This window comes from Nycticebus coucang, chromosome 19 (assembly GCF_027406575.1).
Source record: "Nycticebus coucang isolate mNycCou1 chromosome 19, mNycCou1.pri, whole genome shotgun sequence".
Lineage (NCBI taxonomy): Eukaryota > Metazoa > Chordata > Mammalia > Primates > Lorisidae > Nycticebus > Nycticebus coucang.
The window spans coordinates 46,870,280-46,891,389 of NC_069798.1; the positions used below are offsets into that span (position 1 = coordinate 46,870,280).

Below are 21,110 nucleotides of genomic sequence, written 5' to 3' on the forward strand. Positions count from 1 at the left end.
TTCTGAAAATTGTCGTCAGAAGCTTAAACTAGTTTAACATTCCCAGCAATGATATGAGAGTAACTTTTTTCCAATGTCTGGGCAAAAATAATATCTCATTGAGTTTTAAAATTTGTATTTAAATTACATTTTGAAGAACAATGCCACTGCTACCCAGCAAGTAATAATTTTTAATCTTTTTATTTCTCATCTTTAGGGAATGGCATTTACATTACGGGAACGACAAATGCTTGGTCTTCAAGGACTTCTACCTCCCAAAATAGAGACACAAGATATTCAAGCCTTACGATTCCACAGAAATTTGAAAAAAATGACTAGCCCTTTGGAAAAGTAAGAGTTGATTAAATGTTTTGTTTTTATTGGTATTCTGATTGGGAAAATTGGGAGCATTGTGGTTGTTGTAGCATGAGAACTATACAGTCTCACGAGAGTTTGTGTTTTTGTCAGTTAACTATTTTTATGATTGTGTTTCTTTCCCTTCAGTGACTACTTCCCTTGTTTGGTGAACTGAACCCTTGTGTTCACTTTTGTAAAATTTATCAGAAATCAGTTTTTATGCTCAAACTCAGAGCATTTCAGGAGCCACTGAGAATATCAAGTAGGTAATGCTTCTAGATATGGTGACCATTTCATCTAATCCAGGACATTTTGAGGAGGGAAAAAGAGGTGTGACCAAAACTGTCCCAGGCCTGCTAGAATGTATGACTAACCTAGTAATACACAACCCTGCCTTCCAGAAGCCCGTGAATAGTTACACTGTGATTGTCACTGTAGTCTAGACTAGAATGTGAGGTGCAGTAAGAAAAAGGTATGTACCAGGTATCTTGTAGAAGCATGAAGAGAGTATCTAGCCCAAGCTGGGGAATCAGATAAAGCTTCCTGGAAGAAGTGTTGCTAGAGCTGAATTTTTTTTTTTTTAATAAATAAGATCTCACTTTGTTGCCCAAGCTAGAATGCAGTACTGTGATTATTCACAGGCAGTCATAGCACACTGCAGCCAAGAACTCCTGGCCTCAAGCGATCCTCCTTCCTCAGCCTTTCCAGTAGTTGGGGGCTAAGCTGAATTTTAAACAATATGTAGGTAGCACGCTAATGAGGAGGAAGGACAAGGACAGGGTAGAGGGATCAGTCTGCATGTAGGACAAAACTATCCACTGAGTTTGTTAAGGATGGGGATTATTGGTGACTGGCAAGAGGCGTTTCTTGATTTGATGGGACAAAAATGGAAACTACAGTAGACTGAAAAAAGAATGAGAGGGGAGGAAATGTAAACCATTCTCAGGAAGTTCAGGCAAGATGGAACAGAACGACATTGAACAGTAAGTAAGTAAAGGAAGACTTGGGTCCAAGTATGTTTCAGGCTGAGGGAGAGTTGAACCGTTCATTCTCTAAAAGCAGGAGTAAAGATACATATAGGTATTAGGATAAGTATGCAGGTGTTGGAACAGAGGTAATGAGATCTCATCATACTTTTTTGACCTTGATTTTCTTTTTTTTTTTTTTTTTTTTTTTTTTTTTTTTTATGTAGAGACAGAGTCTCACTGTACCGCCCTTGGGTAGAGTGCCATGACGTCACACGGCTCACAGCAACCTCTAACTCTTGGGCTTACGCGATTCTCTTGCCTCAGCCTCCCGAGCAGCTGGGACTACAGGCGCCCGCCACAACACCCGGCTATTTTTTTGTTGCAGTTTGGCCAGGGCTGGGTTTGAACCCGCCACCCTCGGCATATGGGGCCGGCGCCCTACTCACTGAGCCACAGGCCCCGCCCCTTGATTTTCTTTATGATGTAGAATATGAAGGTCAAAGCTAAGATTTAGAAGGGCCAAGGTTGAATAGGTTGGGGAAGGAGAGTGATAAATGTTTGGAAGAGTTGTGTAGCTATGAGGAAAAGCTGAACGAGGGCAGGTTGAAGGAGGGAGAACAGGTCCTCACAGCCTGCCAATATAGTCTTGTCCATATTAGTACCATTCTGAACAGCAGTGTTACTTTTCCATGGAAAAGATGAAGTGTAACTTTGATTCAGGTTTGGAGTTTGCTGAACTAGCAAAGGTGCTGCATTAATTAATTCAGCTAATATTCAATCAGGGCTGTTATATGTTAGGCATTGTTCTAAGCTTTGGAACTCCAAAGGTGGAAAAACACATCCCTTTCTTTCAGAGAATTCACTGTCCCCTGGCGGACACTGGATGGGTGGTGCAGTCAATAAAGACAGTGTTAACAACAGAGAGAGATTTGTTCAGAGGGAGAGATTTGACTATGCAATCCAGTAGAGAACAAAGAGGATCCTAGAGGGAGCTAATAGAATGGGGGAAAAATGAAAGCATCAAGGCTCTAGAGATTCCTGGAAGAATGAAGTAAGGGCATCGTGCAGCTTTATAAAATGGTACAGGGTTGTGATTTGAGAGTGGGATAAGGACATTTACCATTTCTGAGCTATAATGATCCTAGGTGGGTGCTACCCATTCTTACAAGGCACACAGAAGAGTGACTAGACTAGAAGGAAGGTAGAGTGATGACATCATTCCTCTGTCATGTGACAGATAGGTCACCTGTTCTTTCCTTAAGATCTGTGCTGTCTCTTTCTCAGAGCTGTCTTAACATTTTAAAAAGATAGTTACCAGGTAGACTATGTAGGACTTGGTGATTTATGGGATTGGTGAAGGGACGGTGGGAGAAATAGAAACCCTTGTTCTAAGCTTTGGAACTCCAAAGGTGGAAAAACTTGGTCTGGGTTTCCCACTTGGTCAGATGATAGCAGGAGGAGAAGTGAGTTTAGTGAAAAGGTAATGAGTCTGTTTTAGACATGTTTCATTCAAGATGATTACCAGTTTCCAAGCCAGTATTTCCCTGTTCTTTAAACTTAAAAAGGAGGCTGCTTGTATATTTATTTACACAAATTAACCATTGCCTCCTTTGTGCTGCCCCTGTGCTCTATGCAGATCTTTTTTTTTTTTAAGGCTGAGTCTCAGGCTGTTGCCCTGGGTAGAGCGCAGTGGCGTCACAGCTCACAGCAACCTCAAACTCCTGGGCTTAAGCGATTCTCTTGCATCACCCTCCCAAGTAGCTGGGACTACAGGCATCCAACACGGCGCCTGGCTATTTTTAAGTTATAGTTGTCATCATTGTTTGGCAGGCCCAGGCTGGATTTGAACCTGCCAGCTCCGGTGTATGTGGCTGGCGCCCTCGCCTCTTGAGCTACAAGCCCCGAACCTATGAAGATCTTCTAATACTTCTAAGGGTTCTAAACTCCTTTTTTTGAGACAGCCTCAAGCTGTCACCCTGGGTAGAGTGCTGTAGCATCACAGCTCACAGCAATCTCCAACTCCTGGACTCAAGCGATTCTCCTGCCTCCGCCTCCCAAGTAGCTGGGACCACAGACACCTGCCACAACGCCTGGCTATTTTTTGGTTGCAGCCGTCATTGTTGTTTGGCGGGCCCAGGCTGGATTTGAACCCGCCAGCTCAGGTGTATGTAGCTGGTGCCTTAGCCGCTTGAGCCACAGGCACTGAGCCAGGGTTCTAAACTCCTTAAGGGCAGGGGTCACTTCTTACCACCTTGGAGTTCAGAGGGGTGCCTGGCATATGGTGTTAAGTAAACATTGGAATGAATGCCTCATTCTTTTGCTTCCTTATTGACATGTCAGTCTCCTCAAAGATCATTTCCTTAAGGTCATCTTTACGTTTCCAGTGCCTTGTACAGAGCCTGACTCATGGTAAGGGCTCCATAAACTTTAGCTGTTGTGTTATCCTTTTTTTTTTTTTTTTGAGACAGAGTCTCACTTTGTCACCCTTGGTAGAGTGATGTGGTGTCACAACCCAGAGCAACTTCTTTTTTTTGTTGCATTTTGGCCGGGGCTGGGTTTGAACCCGCCACCCTCGATATACGGGGCCGGCGCCCTACTCATTGAGCCACAGGCGCCACCCTAAATGTATTTTTTTTTTTTTTTTTGTAGAGACAGAGTCTCACTTTTTATGGCCCTGAGTAGACTGCTGTGGCATCACACAGCTCACAGCAACCTCCAACTCCTGGACTTAAGCTATTCTCTTGCTCAGCCTCCTGAGTAGCTGGGACTACAGGCGCCCGCCACAACGCCCGGCTATTTTTTGGTTGCAGTTTGGCCGGGGCCGGGTTTGAACCCGCCACCCTCGGTATATGGGGCTGGCGCCTTACCAACTGAGCCACAGGCGCCGCCTCAGCTCAGAGCAACTTCTAACTCTTTGGCTTACGTGATTCTCTTGCCTCAGCTTCCCAGGTAGCTGGGCTTACAGGCACCTGCCACAATGTCCATCTATTTTTTGTTGTTGTTGTTGCAGTTGTCATTGTTGTTTTAGTTGGCCTGGGCTTGTTTGAACCCACCAGCCTCCATATATGTGGCTGGCACCCTAACCACTGAGCTATTGGCTCCACCAGTGTGCTGTTATTTTCATCATCATTGTCATCATTTAACCTCACTCATTTTTTTGTTAATCCTTAGTCCTGGGTGTTAACAAGGATAATTTAGAGTTTTGGTTTTCTTTGGGTATGGATGGGGGTGGGCTCAATTTAAAATTTAGACATTAAGGTTTAATTTTCAAAAGCCAAAACTTTCAGTGTAATGCAAGCTGACTTAGATTCTATTTACTTTGCTTAATTACAGATACATCTATATAATGGGAATACAAGAAAGAAATGAGAAATTGTTTTATAGAATACTACAAGATGATATCGAAAGTCTAATGCCTATTGTATATACACCAACAGTTGGGCTTGCCTGCTCACAGTATGGACACATCTTCAGAAGACCTAAGTAAGGCTTATTTTAAAAAATGTAATTGTAAATAATTATTATATAAGGAAAATATTCCATAACGCCTATTATATTTTTATTTTGTGTTGTAGTCTTATCCCAACCACATTTTTCACCTTACAAGAGTTTAATTTGGTTTAAAAGGGATAAATAAAAGCCCAGCATATTCATAACTTTTATCTCTGTTGAAGTAGCATTATTTATTCCTAATCTTCTCTAAATTATTGTGATTGTTAGAGGAATTGTGTATTTTTGGAACCAGAAAGTCTTTTTTTTTTTTTTTTTTTTTTTGTAGAGACAGAGTCTCACTGTACCGCCCTCGGGTAGAGTGCCGTGGCGTCACACGGCTCACAGCAACCTCCAACTCTTGGGCTTACGTGATTCTCTTGCCTCAGCCTCCCGAGCAGCTGGGACTACAGGGGCCAGCCACAACGCCCAGCTATTTTTTTGTTGTTGTTGCAGTTTGACCGGGCCTGGGTTTGAACCCGCCACCCTCGGCATGTGGGGCCGGCGCCCTACTCGCTGAGCCACAGGCGCCGCCCTGGAACCAGAAAGTCTTAATTCTGGTGGCAGATTCTCCAGAATTATCATTGAAGTTTTTGTTAATCTGGCCAAATTCTAGGATTATTTTTTTCTCATTTTGTGTCAGCTTTAATTCCTGTTGATCCCCTTTGTTATGAAATTTCATGAATTCTAATTTCAGTAGTTCTACCACCTCCAAACTTTTTTTTTTTTTTTTTTTCATTTTTTGGCCAGGGCCGGGGGTTTGAACCCGCCACCTCCGGTTTATGGGGCCGGTGCCCTACTCCTTGAGCCACAGACACTGCCCGCCTTCAAACTTTTTAAGGGGAAAAAGTACTGGAATGGGCCATTTGTTGCCTTCAGTCCTTGAATGGGTGGCATAATCCCTTGGCTGTGTTTCCCCACACGTAAAGTGCAAATAGCAGTAAATTGCAGATGGCAGTACCTGTCAAAGGACTACTGAGAAGAAACTGGTGTGACGGTTCTTTGTAAACTGAAGGGCAGTATACATGTATAAAGAGCTTTCTTGTCTTGTTACTCTAACTTATTATTTTCTTCAATCTTTATGTTTTTTTCCCTTACGTAGCTAACATATTGATACAAATGTAAGAATTTAAACGAGGGGTAATGACATTTATCTTCAGTCTCCTGTCATCAAGTTTAGTGGCTTTCAAACTTGAATGTGCATAATAAACAATTGTGGAACTTATTGAAAGTGTTGTTATCTGCCAACTTTCCTCTCCTTCCCGTCCCCAGATTTCTGATGACTAAGAGGTCTGGAGGTCTGGATTTTAGTGAACATCCTCAGTGGTTGTGTTGCAGGAATTCCCTGGAAGACAGCGAGAAACACTGTTCTGATCTATATGCTGCCATCAATTAATACATCTAAAACATTTCTGTGATATAAACCAGCTGTTCAGCTCTTTTGTAGTTTTTAGTAGAATGGTGGTTCTCAGCCTAAATTAAAGGATAAAGGGAAGCTTTAAAATACTGATGCCTGAGCCCCACCTGCAGAGATTCAGCTTCAGTTAGTCTAGACCAGGGCCCCGAGTGTGAGAGTTTCGTAACAGCTCCTGGGTTGATTCTGACGAGCACCCAGAGTTTTGAGACCTGACGTGAAACAAAGACACAGCTTTCTGGTGAGGGCAGATACTGTATTATTTAGGCAGTGTATGGTGCAGTGGGGGTTTTGTTTTGATCTTTTACATAGAACATGGTCAGTAAATCTTCATTGATTGATCTAAACTCAAAGCCAATTCAATCAGAATCGCTGGAGGAGGGGCACTGGCATTTTAAAAATCTCACAAGATAAGTCTATTATGTAGTCACAGTTGAGAAACTGCTGAGCTAAATTAACTTCAACTAAATGAGTAATGCCAATTAGAACCTACATTTCTTTTCTATTTTTCTCCTTTCCTCATCTTCTCTTTTTTTTTTTGCAGTTTTTGGCCAGGGCTTGGTTTGAACCCACCACCTCTGGCATATGGGGCCAGCGCCCTACCCCTTTGAGCCACAGGCTCTGCCCACTCCTCTTCTCTTTTAAAATCTTGATTAATTATCCCAATTAGAGAACAGCATACTGTGTTTAAAATAACTTTTCCACGATGTATACATATTTTAAAACATGTTGTACATAATAAATACAATTGACGCTTGAACAACATGGATTTCTTCTGCCTCTACCACCTCTGAGACATCAATCCAGCCCCTATTTCTCTCTTTATTGTTTTTAATAATATTTTCTTTTCTGTAGATTACTGTATTATAAAAATACAGTATATGACACATATAACATACAAAAATATGTGTTAATCAACTGGTAAGTTACCGGTAAGGCTTCTGCTCAACCGTAGGCTGATAATAGTTAAGTTTTTGGAGAGTCAAAAGTTACACATGGATTTCCCACTTTGGAACATTGTTCAGGTGTCATCTGTATATACCGTTTTGTTACTTGAAAAGAAATAAAAATAACTTTTTGCTTTTCCTGATGCTTTAGATGTGTCATCTTTTATGTGAATTTAATTTTCTCCCCTTCCTACTTCAGATTTCAAATTTTTGGTTTCAGTGAGTTTTAACAGTAGTTTATTGGCTGTGTTTTACCCTCCAACTCTGGTGGTTTGTCTTTAGTTTTTTTGTGTGTGTATGTTTTGTTTTTTTACTAGAAATGTATTGAATTTATTTGAACATGAGATGTGGATACATTTTGGGTAAAATGATTCTATCATTTAGCAGTAATCTTTGTGTAGCTGTTACATGAACAATGTAATTACAGTTTGAAATACTTAAAAATGTTTGAAAATAAACCAGTGTGACGTAGCTAAATCTGCTTGGAAATTATACCATGTCTTAATGTTTTATTAAAATATCTAAATATTCCAATTATGAACAAAAACTTAGAAACAAAACTGTTGTGAAATGCAAAGGTGTTTTTGTTCTATTGCAGGGGATTATTTATTTCAATCTCAGACAGAGGTCATGTTAGATCAATTGTGGATAACTGGCCAGAAAATCATGTTAAGGTACTAATAGCACAACCCTCCTTTTCACAATGCTTTTTCTTGCCTTGTAAATTACCTATAAATTTCCAAGAAGTTTTCATTGTTGCTCTGATTTATTTTGCACTTACATACCTGCAGATTTAGTGGTTTGTATCTGAGGTTTAGTGTTTGACTCTGAGAAAAATAATTGGAGCTAGTATACAAGGTGAGCTCTTTAAATCTCAGTACCACTGGTGTCTCTTGCTTTCTCTATTTTCCTATTCTAGTTCACTACATTATTCTAGGTAGAGAAAATATATTAAAATGCCATAATATAAACTTTTATTATTCTGTAGGGTATTAGAAAGGATTGGTTATGTCTTTTTTTTCCTTTAAAACTAAGATATATTTATATCCTTAGCAAATAGTAGAGTTTTAAATTTAGCAAATATAAACCTTGGTCAATCTGTCTTTCTTTTTTTTTTTAATTGCAGTTGTCGTTGTTTAACTGGCCTGGGCTGGGTTCGAACCTGCCACCCTCCGTGTATGTGGCTGGCGCTGTAACCACTGTGCTATGAGCGCCGAGCCTCAATCTATCTTTCATAAACTAAAAAGTAATAAGTTATTTCAAGATCTTTTAGTAGGCTGTTGTTTTTATTATAGGCAGCGATCTTGTCTTTATTATGTATGTATTCCTTCCCAAAGTAAACATGATGAACAATCATTAGTTTGAATAATCTAGAAAAATACTTCATCAGATAATTAAACTCACAGTACCATCTTAAAACCTTATAGGTAGGTTTATTTTTGTCCTGGGTCCTTCTCTCTCTTTCATGGTTGCTGAGGTTTTTTTTTGTTTAGCCTAGGTTATTGTGTTGAAGTCTCATGTTGTTTAATTCTAAACTCTTATTTTTCTTTTCTGGTAATCTCTCCATCGGAATTTTTTTTCACCTCTGCCATATTTAGTCTTTCTGAAGGTACTTAAGTTGGTCCTTGAGTCAAAAGCATTCTATGCATTCTCTTCCTAAACCACAGTCAGAGGGAAATCAAATCTGGTTAATTCTCTTTTTAATATTTCAAAATTGTCAGAAATCCTAGAATTTTAAGTATGCTTGGTTGGTTAACATTGGAACTTAGCCAGAGAACAATTTTGTTTTTAAAAGTGGGAGTAAAACTATGTGTAGTGAATCAAGCTTTTTAAAAATGCTTTTCTTTGGTGCCCCATTTTTAACAACTGTTAATTTCCCTTTTTTTTTTTGTTATTAAGGCTGTTGTGGTGACTGATGGAGAGAGAATTCTGGGTCTTGGAGATCTGGGTGTTTATGGAATGGGAATACCAGTAGGAAAACTTTGTTTGTATACAGCTTGTGCAGGAATACAGCCTGATAAATGCCTGCCTGTGTGTATCGACGTGGGAACGGATAATGTAGTGAGTAATATCATTCTCTCACTTTGATCTTCCTTCTTTACTTTTGAAATTTTTCAATTATATTTTTTGGAAGATGATAATTTAAAAAGGGAAAATTTTTTGATTAGATGTCGATCTTGTTCTTAAACTCTGCTTTCAATATTGTATAAGTCATAGTATGGTAAATTAAGCCTATTAAAAGTTTTTTACGGGACTAAGTTTTAAAAATTATATTAGTAATTTTTTTTACAGTTTTTGTTTTATATGTTTAAATTGGTTATATAAAAATAAAATTGATTTTATTTTTACATGTGGCTTTTTTTATAGGCACTCTTGAAAGATCCATTTTACATGGGCTTGTATCAGAAACGAGATCGTTCACAATACTATGATGAACTGATTGATGAGTTTATGAAAGCTATTACTGACAGGTATTAAAAAAATGGTTTGAGTATATGAAAGCACCTTTAATGAGGTAGGGAGGAGAAACCATATCTCTGTTTTGCTTTTCTTTATCTCTTTTGAAGATAAGCAGGAGATTAAAGTTTTGAGAACTTTGGTTCTTTTTTGATTAGATGTACTAATGCATAGCTCTGCCTTGCTTTCTTGAGTTCCCTGACGTCCTGAGGAAAGTCTGTCCTCACTGGGCCTTTCACACCTTGACATCCAGGCTCACCTCCACCATGCCTGCAGCTTTTGTGTTTTAAATTCTTCAGCCATTTGGTCTTTTTTCTTCTCTATCTCTTTGCAATGTCTGGGCAGGTTTTCCCATTCTTAGGTCTTTGAAATTATCTCTCTCTTTTTTTTTTTTTTTTTGTAGAAACAGAGTCTCACTTTATGGCCCTCATAGAGTGCTGTGATGTCACAGCTCACAGCAACCTCCAGCTCTTGAGCCTAGGTGATTCTCTTTCCTCAGCCTCCCAAGAAGCTGGGACTACAGGCACCCGCCACAATGCCTGGCTATTTTTTTTTTTTATTGATTTTTTTTTTTTTTGTAGAGACAGAGTCTCACTTTATGGACCTCAGTAGAGTGCCGTGGCATCACACAGCTCACAGCAACCTCCAACTCATGGGCTTAAGCGATTCTCTTGCCTCAGCCTCCGGAGCAGCTGGGACTACAGGCACCCGCCACAGCACCTGGCTATTTTTTTGTTGCAGTTTGGCCGGGGCTGGGTTTGAACCCGCCACCCTCGGTATATGGGGCCGGCGCCCTGCTCACTGAGCCACAGGCGCTGCCCTGCCTGGCTATTTTTTTGTTGCAGTTCGGCGAGGGCTGGGTTTGAACACACCACCCTCATTATATGGGGCTGGCGCCATACCCACTGAGCCATGAAACTCTCTTTTAAGTGCTAAAAGATATTCCTGATTTGGTCTTTCTGCCATTTTCTTTTATCATCTTTACTCATTCTTCTTGCTCTCTTTATTAAATGTGGATAACTACACAGTCCTCTTTTTATCACGTGAACTATGACCTAGATTCCTAAACCTATGAAACCCTATCTCTGGGCCAGGTACGGTGGTTCATACCTGTAATCCTAGCACTCTGGGAGGCTGAGGTGGGTAGATTGCTTGAGCTCACCAGTTCCAGACCATCTTGAGCAAGAGCGAGACCCTGTCTCTACTAAAAATAGAAAAACTGAAGCAAGAGGATCACTTGAGCTTGAGAGTTGGAAGTTATTGTGAGCTGTGATACCACGGCACTCTACCCAGGGTGACAACTTGAGATTCTGTCTCAGAAAAAAAATAAATAAATAAAACCTCTCTCTGTAATGCCCCTGCCCTTCTGAGGCATGCATTTCTAGTAACTGGAATCTTCCATCTGGGTATTTTGTTGCTACTTCATACTTGTGTCCCAAACTGAACTTCTTCCCTTTCTAAGCAGCCTCTTTTCTATATTCCCTTCCTCTGTTATTGGTGACAACATTAATCCTATTGCCAAACCTTTGATCTTGGTGTTATCTGTGACTTTTCCTCCTTCTCTATCAACCCCCCCCCCCCCCAATGTGGTCAAGTATTCCTCAAGTCCAGCTGATACTATCACTGAAATGCCTCAGAAATCTGTCTCTTGTTTTCCATTACCACAGCCTTGCTCTCTCCTTATCTCTCTTTTGGATTCTTCTAGACCAGTGGTTTTCAACCTTCCTAATGCCGCGGCCCTTTAGTACAGTTCCAGTGCGTCGGGACCCACAGGTTGAGAACCTGTTCTAGACCTTCCTCCAGTTTCTCTTCTTTCCAGTTCATCTATACCTTAACATCAGATGAATATGTTTAAAGCATGTGCTTCGCTGTCTTGTTCTTTCTCTAGAATTATTGGTATCCTGTTTCATAGGATGAAGTCCAAACTCTTTACTTTAACGATCTCATCCTAGCCTACCTTTTAAATTACTGACACATAGAAAATAATACAAAAAAATTCTTTTTTGGAGTCAAAGTTGACACATCTGTATCTGAACTTTTGAATTCCCAGAAATGGCCATCTCCACTTCTTGCCCTCACTTCCATACCTTGAACAGGATCTTCTTGGTCTTCCACTTTGCCTTGATGTTGAAACTTCTTCCACGCTTCCCAGTTTGGAATTTCTGGGAATTTGTCAATTTCTGTTTGTTCATTCTGATGTCTCATAGTTACCTCCCTTTGCTTCCGGAGTCTTCTGCTTCAGATCTCTTGTCCTCAATCGCAGAGTAGCCTCCCGGGTGCTTCTGTCATTCTCATCTCTCCCCAGGCCGTATATGCTGCATTCAGGGTTGTCCTTCCTCAAGGGAGTCTCCTGTGAATTCTCCTCTTCTCTGCACCCTTCAGTGGTTCAACCTGAAGAAGAAACAAGTCCTTATTCTCTAATTTGACATTCAAGGTTCTTCCTTATTTGGCCCCAACCGACTTTAACCAAGTTCTCCCTTATATTTTAATACAAACCCTGAAATACATAGCTAGATTGTTGAAAAGTCAGGGTTACCCAGATATACCTTGCTTTTCTTCCCACTCTTTACTTAGTTCCACTTCCTTTTCAGGCCTTCCCTTATTACTCTTACTCATTTAGATATTGACGTCTTCTTTTTCTGAATGTCAATAAACTCATAAAGCAATTATTTTTTTAACTTCTTATTTAATATATACTTTCCTGTGTTGTTGTTTAACTCTTAATGTAATAAAAATATACATATCAAATATATACTTTTTGAGATTCAGAGATAGAGTCTTTTCTTTTTAGGATGTAATTTAGTGTGTATATGTGCTGGGCACCCTCCTAGGCACTTGGAAATAGTTTATGGTACCACATTCTTTTTAAGCATCCTGTACTTTTTTTTTTTTTATTTAATAAGAGTTCTACATTTTGGATCTAGTCTTTCACAGGCTCTAAAAATTTTCAGATGACTTTAATTGAACTGACATTATAACATCATTTATAATTGCTATCATAAGGAATGTTGGACATAAGAAAAGCTATTTAATACCAATATTTTCAACACAACCATTGTGGATTTTGCTGTTTTTAGATATGGCCAGAACACACTTATTCAGTTTGAAGATTTTGGAAATCATAATGCATTCAGGTTCTTGAGAAAATATCGAGAAAAATATTGTACTTTCAACGATGATATTCAAGGTAAAAGAAAAAAAATTTAGATTTTTGATTTCTACTTTTTAAACATTTTTATTTTGCCCATTTTTTATTCATAAAAATCTTTTTCTTTTAGGGACTGCAGCAGTAGCTCTAGCAGGTCTTCTTGCAGCACAAAAAGTTCTTAGTAAACCTATCTCAGAATATAAAATCTTATTTCTTGGAGCAGGAGAGGTAAGTTTTTGTAAACTTTCAAAAATTAAAGCCAACATGCTCCTTTAGAATTGGAAACTAGGACAGAATGTTGCTGTTTACATCTAAAAGAGCATAATGAGCTTCTAAAATTGTGTTGAGATAGTAGGAATTCAAGACTTCTTTTGTAAAATAAGCCGTTTAAATTGTGCTCAGAGGGAATATCACCAAGAAGATTTGCTTGATTGGTAAGGGAGGAATAAACCAAATACTGCTCATAACATATAAGCGTCATATATAAAGTAATTGAAGCATTGTATCATATTCCAATACTCCATTCCTAAAAATTTATGTTTTATTGGGCAGGCTGCTCTTGGAATTGCAAATCTTATAGTTATGGCTATGGTAGAGCATGGCCTCTCAGAAGAAGAGGCACAGAAGAAAATCTGGATGTTTGACAAGTATGGTTTGTTAGTTAAGGTAAAGTATTTAAAATTTGGAGAAGGAAAAGAGTGTTATTATGATATTTTTAGTTGAATTCTCAAAATATATTATCATTTCTTAAAATCTTGCATTTCACTGGGCTATCCAAGTTGGACCTGCTGGGACTTTCCACTATATTTTCAACAGAGATCTTTGTCAGTCTCAATTCTTGCTTCATATATAAATCACAATCTCTGTGTTGGTAGATGACGTACTGCACAAGTATGATTGTTTTTCACCCTTTTAAAACTAGGATTCTAACAGAAACTCAAAACTTAATTAAATTATAATATTGGCAGTATATATGATATTTGAGCAGAAATTCTTTAACCCTTTGGAAATCATAATGCCTTGTAGTAATCTAATAAAAATTTATGGACCCTTTCCTCAGAAAAAAGCATGTACTCCTAAAACCAATTCATTGATAATAAAGAGCTTCTATTCCGGATTAATTTAATACCCTCTGGGTCTGCCTACCTTCCTTAACATTGACTACCATTTTTATTATCTTAAGAATGTCTTATCTTATACTGTGTAACACATTGAAATATAGGTAAATTGTTTCATAGTTGAAGTTAACCAGTATATATGGCTGTTGTATTTTCATATGTACACATCATAATTTAATGGTATAGCAGTTACCTGGGATTTACGTCTATGGAGCAAGGGATCTCAATGTACTTGGCTCTAGTTTGGAAATCTTTTCCTTTTAAGTAGTATTAGTATTCTATTTGTACAAAAAATAAAATTTAAAATTTAAGTGTGTTAATGAAACTCTTAAGTGCTTAATCTGTATATAATTTAAAACAATAGTAGTTTAAGATGTATCAGATATTGTAATGAAACTTTACATGTATCATCTCCTGATCATCCCCCAAATCCTGTGAAGTTATGTAAATGAGACAACTGACCTTTAAAAGGTCAGGGAACTTTCCCCAAGTCAGTAGTATGTAAGTGGTAGGGGTAGCATTCAAATCCCAGTAGCATAGGTCTGAAGGCTGTGCTCTGAATTTTTTTTTTTTTTTTGAGACAGAGCCTCAAGCTGTCGCCCTGGGTAGAGTGCTGTGGCATCACAGCTTACAGTGACCTCCAACTCCTGGCTTAAGCGATTCTCTTGCTTCCGCCTCCCAAGTAGCTGGGCTACAGGCACCCGCCACAATACCTGGCTATTTTTTGGTTGCAGCCGTCATTGTTGTTTGGGGGGCCCAGGCTGGATTCAAACCTGCCAGCTCAGATGTATGTGGCTGGCGCCTTAGCAGCTTGAGCCACAAGCACCAAGCCTGTGCTCTGAATTGTTAAACTTTGCTCCTGGGGGCAGGGCGAGGGGGAGGTGCGGGGACATGCGCAGCTGGGGGTGGGGGCGCCAAAAAAAAAAAATAAAATAAATAAATAAACTGCTCCCTTCCAAGGAGGCTGTAACTACCATACTTGACAATGTATAAGATGCAAAGATTAAGACATCACATTTTTAGAATGCTATTGGGGGATGTATATTTTTACTAGTACACAGTTTTTGTGCTTCTTTTTGCAGTGTTGGTTTTCATCAAATGTATTGTGATTCTTTATCTTATTGATAGGTCAGGTCTAAAATGAATATAGTATTGGCAGCAATATTGTGTTTTCCTTAGCACAAATGAGAATCCCTATCCATCTCTCTGCCCATCATCTGTGTCCATATTTCTTTTAGAGTATGCAGGTAGATTGACCTGTGGGCATCAGGCTTCCATTCCATCCTGGTGACCCTAACACTGCCTCTCAATTTGAGACTCAGAGTCTCCTCTTGAACTCCCATATTAAGCTTTGGTAACCCTGGGGGCAGGCATAGGAAGTCCTTGTTTTGAGAACCAGATCTGTTGAGGCTGTATTTTAGTCCTTTGATTAACTTCTCTACCAACAGATGATGGGGTCCTCCTTTCTTAGCCCCAGCTGGTTCTTATCTGGGTTATTCTGGAGTTCTGGTGGAAAAATTCACTTTTGCAAAGGACGTCTTCTCTTTTACCAGAATAAGAATATGAGTTTCTCAGCCTGGATGTCTTTTGTACTCAATGTGTTTTTGTCTACTTTAAATCTTTGAGAAATTCTCCACTATTCCAGTCTGTCAGTTGTTCCTCTTCTGGCTTTGTTGCACTTCTAGGGACTTACTTTTTATGATTTTTGACCTGCAGTTTGGGAAGAAAAGCATGCTTTTTCATTCAGCCACCTTGAACCAACATTTTCTGTCACTGTTGTTTCTGAACTCTTGGTGATACAAGTCCGTGATGTCAGTATACAATTCTAAAATCCTGCAAGCTCTTAAACTGCAAAGTTTTTTTGCATTTGGTGGCAAACCTAATTGATCTAAACTTGTCTGGTAGCAACATTGGACTTGAAGTAATGAGAGCCTATTTTGTAATCTCAATTTTTTATACTTGGTATGACTATTCATGAGTTTGTTCAGTTATGAGTTGCTTTTTGAGGGGGGAATTTCATAATATCTGATATATTGTCTACTACATTTCTAAAATATGAAAAATTCTTAATTCTAATACTCATCTAGCCCAGCTAACAGATTGTAGGACTTTATGCCATATTGGATTTAGGAGGACTTCACAGAGTAAATAATTTTTTGAGAAGAACTAGAAAGTTTCTGGGTATAATGGGATTTGATTTTTGTTTTATATTTGAGTTTATGAATACTATGAAAATAGAATTGGGAGATACAGGCTGAAGAGGAAACTAAGTGAAAATGAAAAGACATTTCTATTGTAGAAGCAATATGTAAATCATAATGATGTCTTTTCACTTCATCCTCAATGTGCATTTACTAAAAAAAATACTGTATTTTATCTCATAATTCAGGGACGGAAAGCCACAATAGATAGTCATCAAGAACTATTTGCTCACTCAGCCCCAGAGAGCATACCTGATACTTTTGAAGACGCAGTAAATATACTAAAGCCTTCAACTATAATTGGTAAGTAAAGTTATTTTGATAAATAATTCCATTGCTTAACTGTTTGTTGCCAGTCATAACTATCGTGTAGGATTACTAAAAATAAATTGAAACTTATACTTAGCTTTCAGTATATATGATGTTTTCTATGATAGTTTTTGGTTATTGTACATGAAAGGTCTATTACAGAGTTGCTTATTCTTTTAAGTGCTAGATGCTAGGCAATTGATCATGCTTTGCTGTTAGAACTGATATGACCATTAGGCTCAAAACATGGGAAAAAAAGGTCATTTGCAGACTTTACTAGGAAAATCCTATACAAAGTCAAAGACTTTGATTGGCAGCAAAGCTGAAGACTTTGTGTTTTGAGGTAGGCATTGCATTACTATGCCACCATGGCTTTAAGTTCTCAGAAGAAAATGTTAGAGTCTTTAAAAGAGGTGCTATTTAATTTCCCATATAGTTGTAAGATCTGAATCTATAATTTTTCTGTTAATTTTATTACATGCAGGAGCTCCGTTGTATACTAAATGGTAAAACACAATCACAAACAGTAAGCTCCTATGATCAGAAAAAATATGTCTGTATTCTCCATTGGTTGGAACTCAATCAAATTTTTTTAGAGTGAGAAGAAATCTTAAACATCCTCTAGTTTCTAGTTCATTTCTCTTAAAACTCACCCTGCAGAATTAAGAAATAAAATGAAAAAAAATTTTAATATAGTAGAATCTCTGTAAGTTGATCACCCAAAGGACTGTAATGAATTGGTCAACATACAGAGGTGGTCAGCATAAGGAACAAGGCACACTCTACTGATACATACATATACTTTACTTTCTTGTACAGCTTTCATTAGAGAGTATCATACAAAATCATACATAGTCAAAACAGTAAAACCATGCTACAGTATCATACAAAATCGATACATTTACTGTTTCTCGTGGTTTAATCTTTCTGGAAACAGAGTCAATCTCGGTCTGTTTCTTATTACAAATGTAAGTGGAGAAAGCACTTTCAATCCTGGCTGTACCACTCAGCATACCTAACCATTTTTCCAGCAAATGACTTCAACTGTGTTATCAGTTATCAGATGCCTGACATCCGCTTCTTTTGGAATCTCTGCAATTTCTGTGTCATTCACACTTGCTTCTTCCACTTCATCAGCTACTTCATGCAGTTTTACACTTGTCAATATTGCTTGAAACATTGCTTCTGAGTCACGTTCATTAGAGGTTGCTACCTCATCCCCCATTGCAACAAAATCTTCAGATTCCTGCCATGGGAGATGGACTGTCTGATAGCCAAAACTCACGTTTGTGGGTTGTGACAAATCCCAACACTCTTAAAACATTTCTGTATCATTTCTGGCTGAACTTTATTCCAAGCAAAACTAATCCAGAGGACAGCATCTGGGTGTTAACTGCTGCAGTGGATGAAGTTACTTTCATGGGTGACCACAGGTTTGTGTTTTAGTAATGTCCCACAGCAGGAGCTGAGCTAGGTAATGCGTTTCAAGTGCTTTGATGATGCCTTGGTCAAGAGGTTACTTGCAGGTGGCCAGGACAACTGTCTGCTGTGAGTAGAATAGACCATTTCTTCTTCATTTCTCAGTTGATACCCTTACCCACTTCTCAAATAGGGCACCAGTCATCTATATGCATTTGTGTGATCTCCACGTGATGGGGAGATTTTTGGACTTCAGGTTCTTGAGTGTGCATGGCTTTGCCAATTTCCCAGTCACCAAGGGCTTTAAATTTCTCTCTGTTGAGCTTACACAAAGTAGAACTGTGAAATGTTCTGGAAAGTTTTCCACTCTTACATTTGTTACCCCTCACGACGAGGCTGCTGTCAGGCGTCACCTTGAAAAGAGTTGACACTCATCAGTGTTAAATATGTTGTCATCTTTGAAGCCTCTGGAGAAGTCCAGGTGCTTTTTGATGAACTCTTCTACAACTTCTATTGGCACTTTGTTGGATTCACCACACAAGATTTTCTGGGAGATAATGTCACAGTTTAAATTTCTTAAGCTATCATCTTGATGCTTGGAAATCTGTATGAATGTTTTAGCAACTTCTTGGATCCTCGGCCTGAAGACTCTGGAGTTAACTGCCCTTATTTGTTTCAAGCAGCTTAATCTTGCGTCATTAAGTTCATTGAGGGAAAAGTTTTCCTCCTTTTCCACTTGCCTTACCATATCTCTCCAAGTGCTCATGTTTATGTTTCCGGATGTTGCTAACTAAGGTCTTGCTAACACCAAAATGTTCTGCTGTCTTTCTCTGGCTACTGCTTTTCTGAAAATGTAGATCAGCCTTTTCCTTCATTGTCAGCTCTTTGAGTTCTTTCTTTGGGCTATCGTGTCTCAACTGTAAAATTTTTCAGTAATTGTAGGAGGTACCGTCAATTCAGTTGATAAAGTCTTATGTAACATATAATAAGCAATAGGACATTAGGCCCAATCCAACATGTGGTAATAATAAGAATATAAATTTCTTTTAATAATACACCTAAGGGACAAAGCCCAAATAGCTACTACCCCTTGGGGTAGAGTGGATTTAACTGGTCAAGTTACAGAGGGTAAATTAATATTGTGTGTTACAGTCCAACTGGTCAAGATACAACATACAGGAGTGGTCAGTATATAGAGGTCAGTTTTCCATTGAGGATGTGTGGTGCATGTCCAGTCCGTGAAGTTTTTTAGGTCAATGTAAGGAGGTGGTCAGTGTAGGGAGGTGATTAGCCATGGAGATTCTGCTGTCTAAGTAATCTTACTGGATGTACTATTTAAGTACTGCTTCACTGAGGCCTCATGTAGTCACCCCCAAATTCCAACCATGACTTAGTCTTCCTTCATGCTGTGCTTCCACCACACTGTACACTTCTGTCATAGCACCTGTTACAGGTTTTCTGATTTTCCTTTCACTTTGTTGTTTTCCTCTCAACCATAAGCTGCCAGCATTGTACTCATTCCAATGGCCTAAAACAGTGGGACATTGCAGGAGCTTTATAAAAGGTCATTAAACTGAACTGCCTCAAGAAAGTGGATTGCTTTCATCAAGATGATCTATTATCCCTACTAGATTATTGTTGTTTTGTAAGGAGTATCACAGAGTTAATAATTTAACAGTTGAGACACAAGTTCTATCTTTTTAAAAAAGTTTTTAATTGTGGTAAAATACACATAACATAAAATTCACCATCTTAATAATTTGTAAAGGTGTGGTTTAGTATCTTTAGGTGCATTCACAATGTTGTACAACCAATCTCTAGGACTCTTGATCTTGTTAAGCTGAAGTTCTGTGCCCATTAAGCCATTCCGCATTCCCCTTGCCTTTAACAACTACTATTCTACTTTCTGTCTCCATGAATTTGACCACTCAGGGTACCTCACGTGCCTGCTCCAGGAATCACATGGTATTTGTCTCTTTGTGACTGGCTTATTTTGCAAGGTTCATGGAATGAACCTAGCCAGTTTTGTCTCTTAATTAGAGAATGTGATGGACATAGTCCTTTTAAATTTTCTATCATTTACTATGTGTGTAGGAGACAACAATTGTTTAAGTGAAAACTTTCAGCAGTTAATTGTTTTTCTTTTCAGATTTGAGACTGTGTTCTCCTAGATTTGCATTGCTAAAATATTGCTGTCTTTGTAATGTTCTATTACTTGAGCTTTTGTTATGATAAACCTACTGTGGAAATGCTGTTGTTAAGAAGTGCTTTTATACCTGTAATTCTATAATTGAAGTTGCCTTTTTTCCCCTTATTTATTATAGGAGTTGCAGGTGCTGGCCGTCTTTTTACTCCTGATGTAATCAAAGCCATGGCCCGTATCAATGAAAAGCCTATAATATTTGCTTTAAGTAATCCTACAGCACAGGCCGAGTGCACAGCTGAAGAAGCATATACACTTACTGAGGTATTAATAATAATCATAGGAGTTGATTATGTGTATTATTTTCACTTCGTTACCTTATTATATATTCTTGCACAGTTCATTTAGTGGTTTGCCCATCATGCTTGCATGGGTCTTCAAAGTCTGTTACAAATTATTGCTTGTATCAATTCTGGAAAGCAGTTACCGTCTAACTCCATTTTAATGTCCTTATACTATTTGCACTATTGTTGCTGTGCATTTGGATTTTCTATATATATGTAAACCCCAAAAACGTTTTTGTTATTTCATTCATAACTCATTCATTTAGATTTACCTACATTTGTATTTTTTCTGTCACTATTCCTCCCTGCATGCTTGTGCTTCTACGTAGGATTATTCCCTTCTGCAGGAATTGAACTCATTTCCTTAAGTTTGGATCTGATGAATTTTCTTGATCATTTCTGTATTTTGCCTTCATGTTGAAGGGTACTATTTTTTTCTTTTTTGTAGAGACAGAGTTTCACTTTATTGCCCTCAGTAGAGTGCCGTGGCGTCACACAGCTGACAGCAACCTCCAACTCCTGGGCTTAGGCGATTCTCCTGCCTCAGCCTCCCTAGTAGCTGGGACTACAGGCGCCCGCCACAACGTCCTGCTATTTTTTTGTTGCAGTTTGGCCAGGGCCGGGTCTGAACCCGCCACCCTCGGTATATGGGGCCGGCGCCCTGCCCACTGAGCCACAGGCTCCGCCCTGTTGAAGGGTACTTTTACTCCATATAGAAGGAACAAACAAGTTGGTAAATACTTGAGCACTTTGCAGATAACATTGTTTTGTTTTCTGACTTCTGTTTTCCTTTTGATGATACATCATCTTGTCTTGG

The 21,110-nt window shown here is 38.8% G+C and overlaps 1 protein-coding gene across 1 annotated transcript in view; it reads left to right on the forward strand.

Moving 5' to 3' along the window:
* ME2 (malic enzyme 2) overlaps positions 1 to 21,110 on the forward strand; it is a 70,947-nt gene that overhangs the window by 28,084 nt on the left and 21,753 nt on the right. Inside the window, exons 3-12 of the mRNA XM_053572044.1 lie at positions 197 to 330; positions 4,638 to 4,787; positions 7,753 to 7,828; positions 9,054 to 9,215; positions 9,522 to 9,625; positions 12,689 to 12,798; positions 12,890 to 12,987; positions 13,312 to 13,425; positions 16,267 to 16,381; positions 20,131 to 20,273. Coding sequence (XP_053428019.1) covers positions 197 to 330; positions 4,638 to 4,787; positions 7,753 to 7,828; positions 9,054 to 9,215; positions 9,522 to 9,625; positions 12,689 to 12,798; positions 12,890 to 12,987; positions 13,312 to 13,425; positions 16,267 to 16,381; positions 20,131 to 20,273 — 1,206 coding nt within the window. The remainder of the gene's footprint in view (positions 1 to 196; positions 331 to 4,637; positions 4,788 to 7,752; positions 7,829 to 9,053; positions 9,216 to 9,521; positions 9,626 to 12,688; positions 12,799 to 12,889; positions 12,988 to 13,311; positions 13,426 to 16,266; positions 16,382 to 20,130; positions 20,274 to 21,110) is intronic.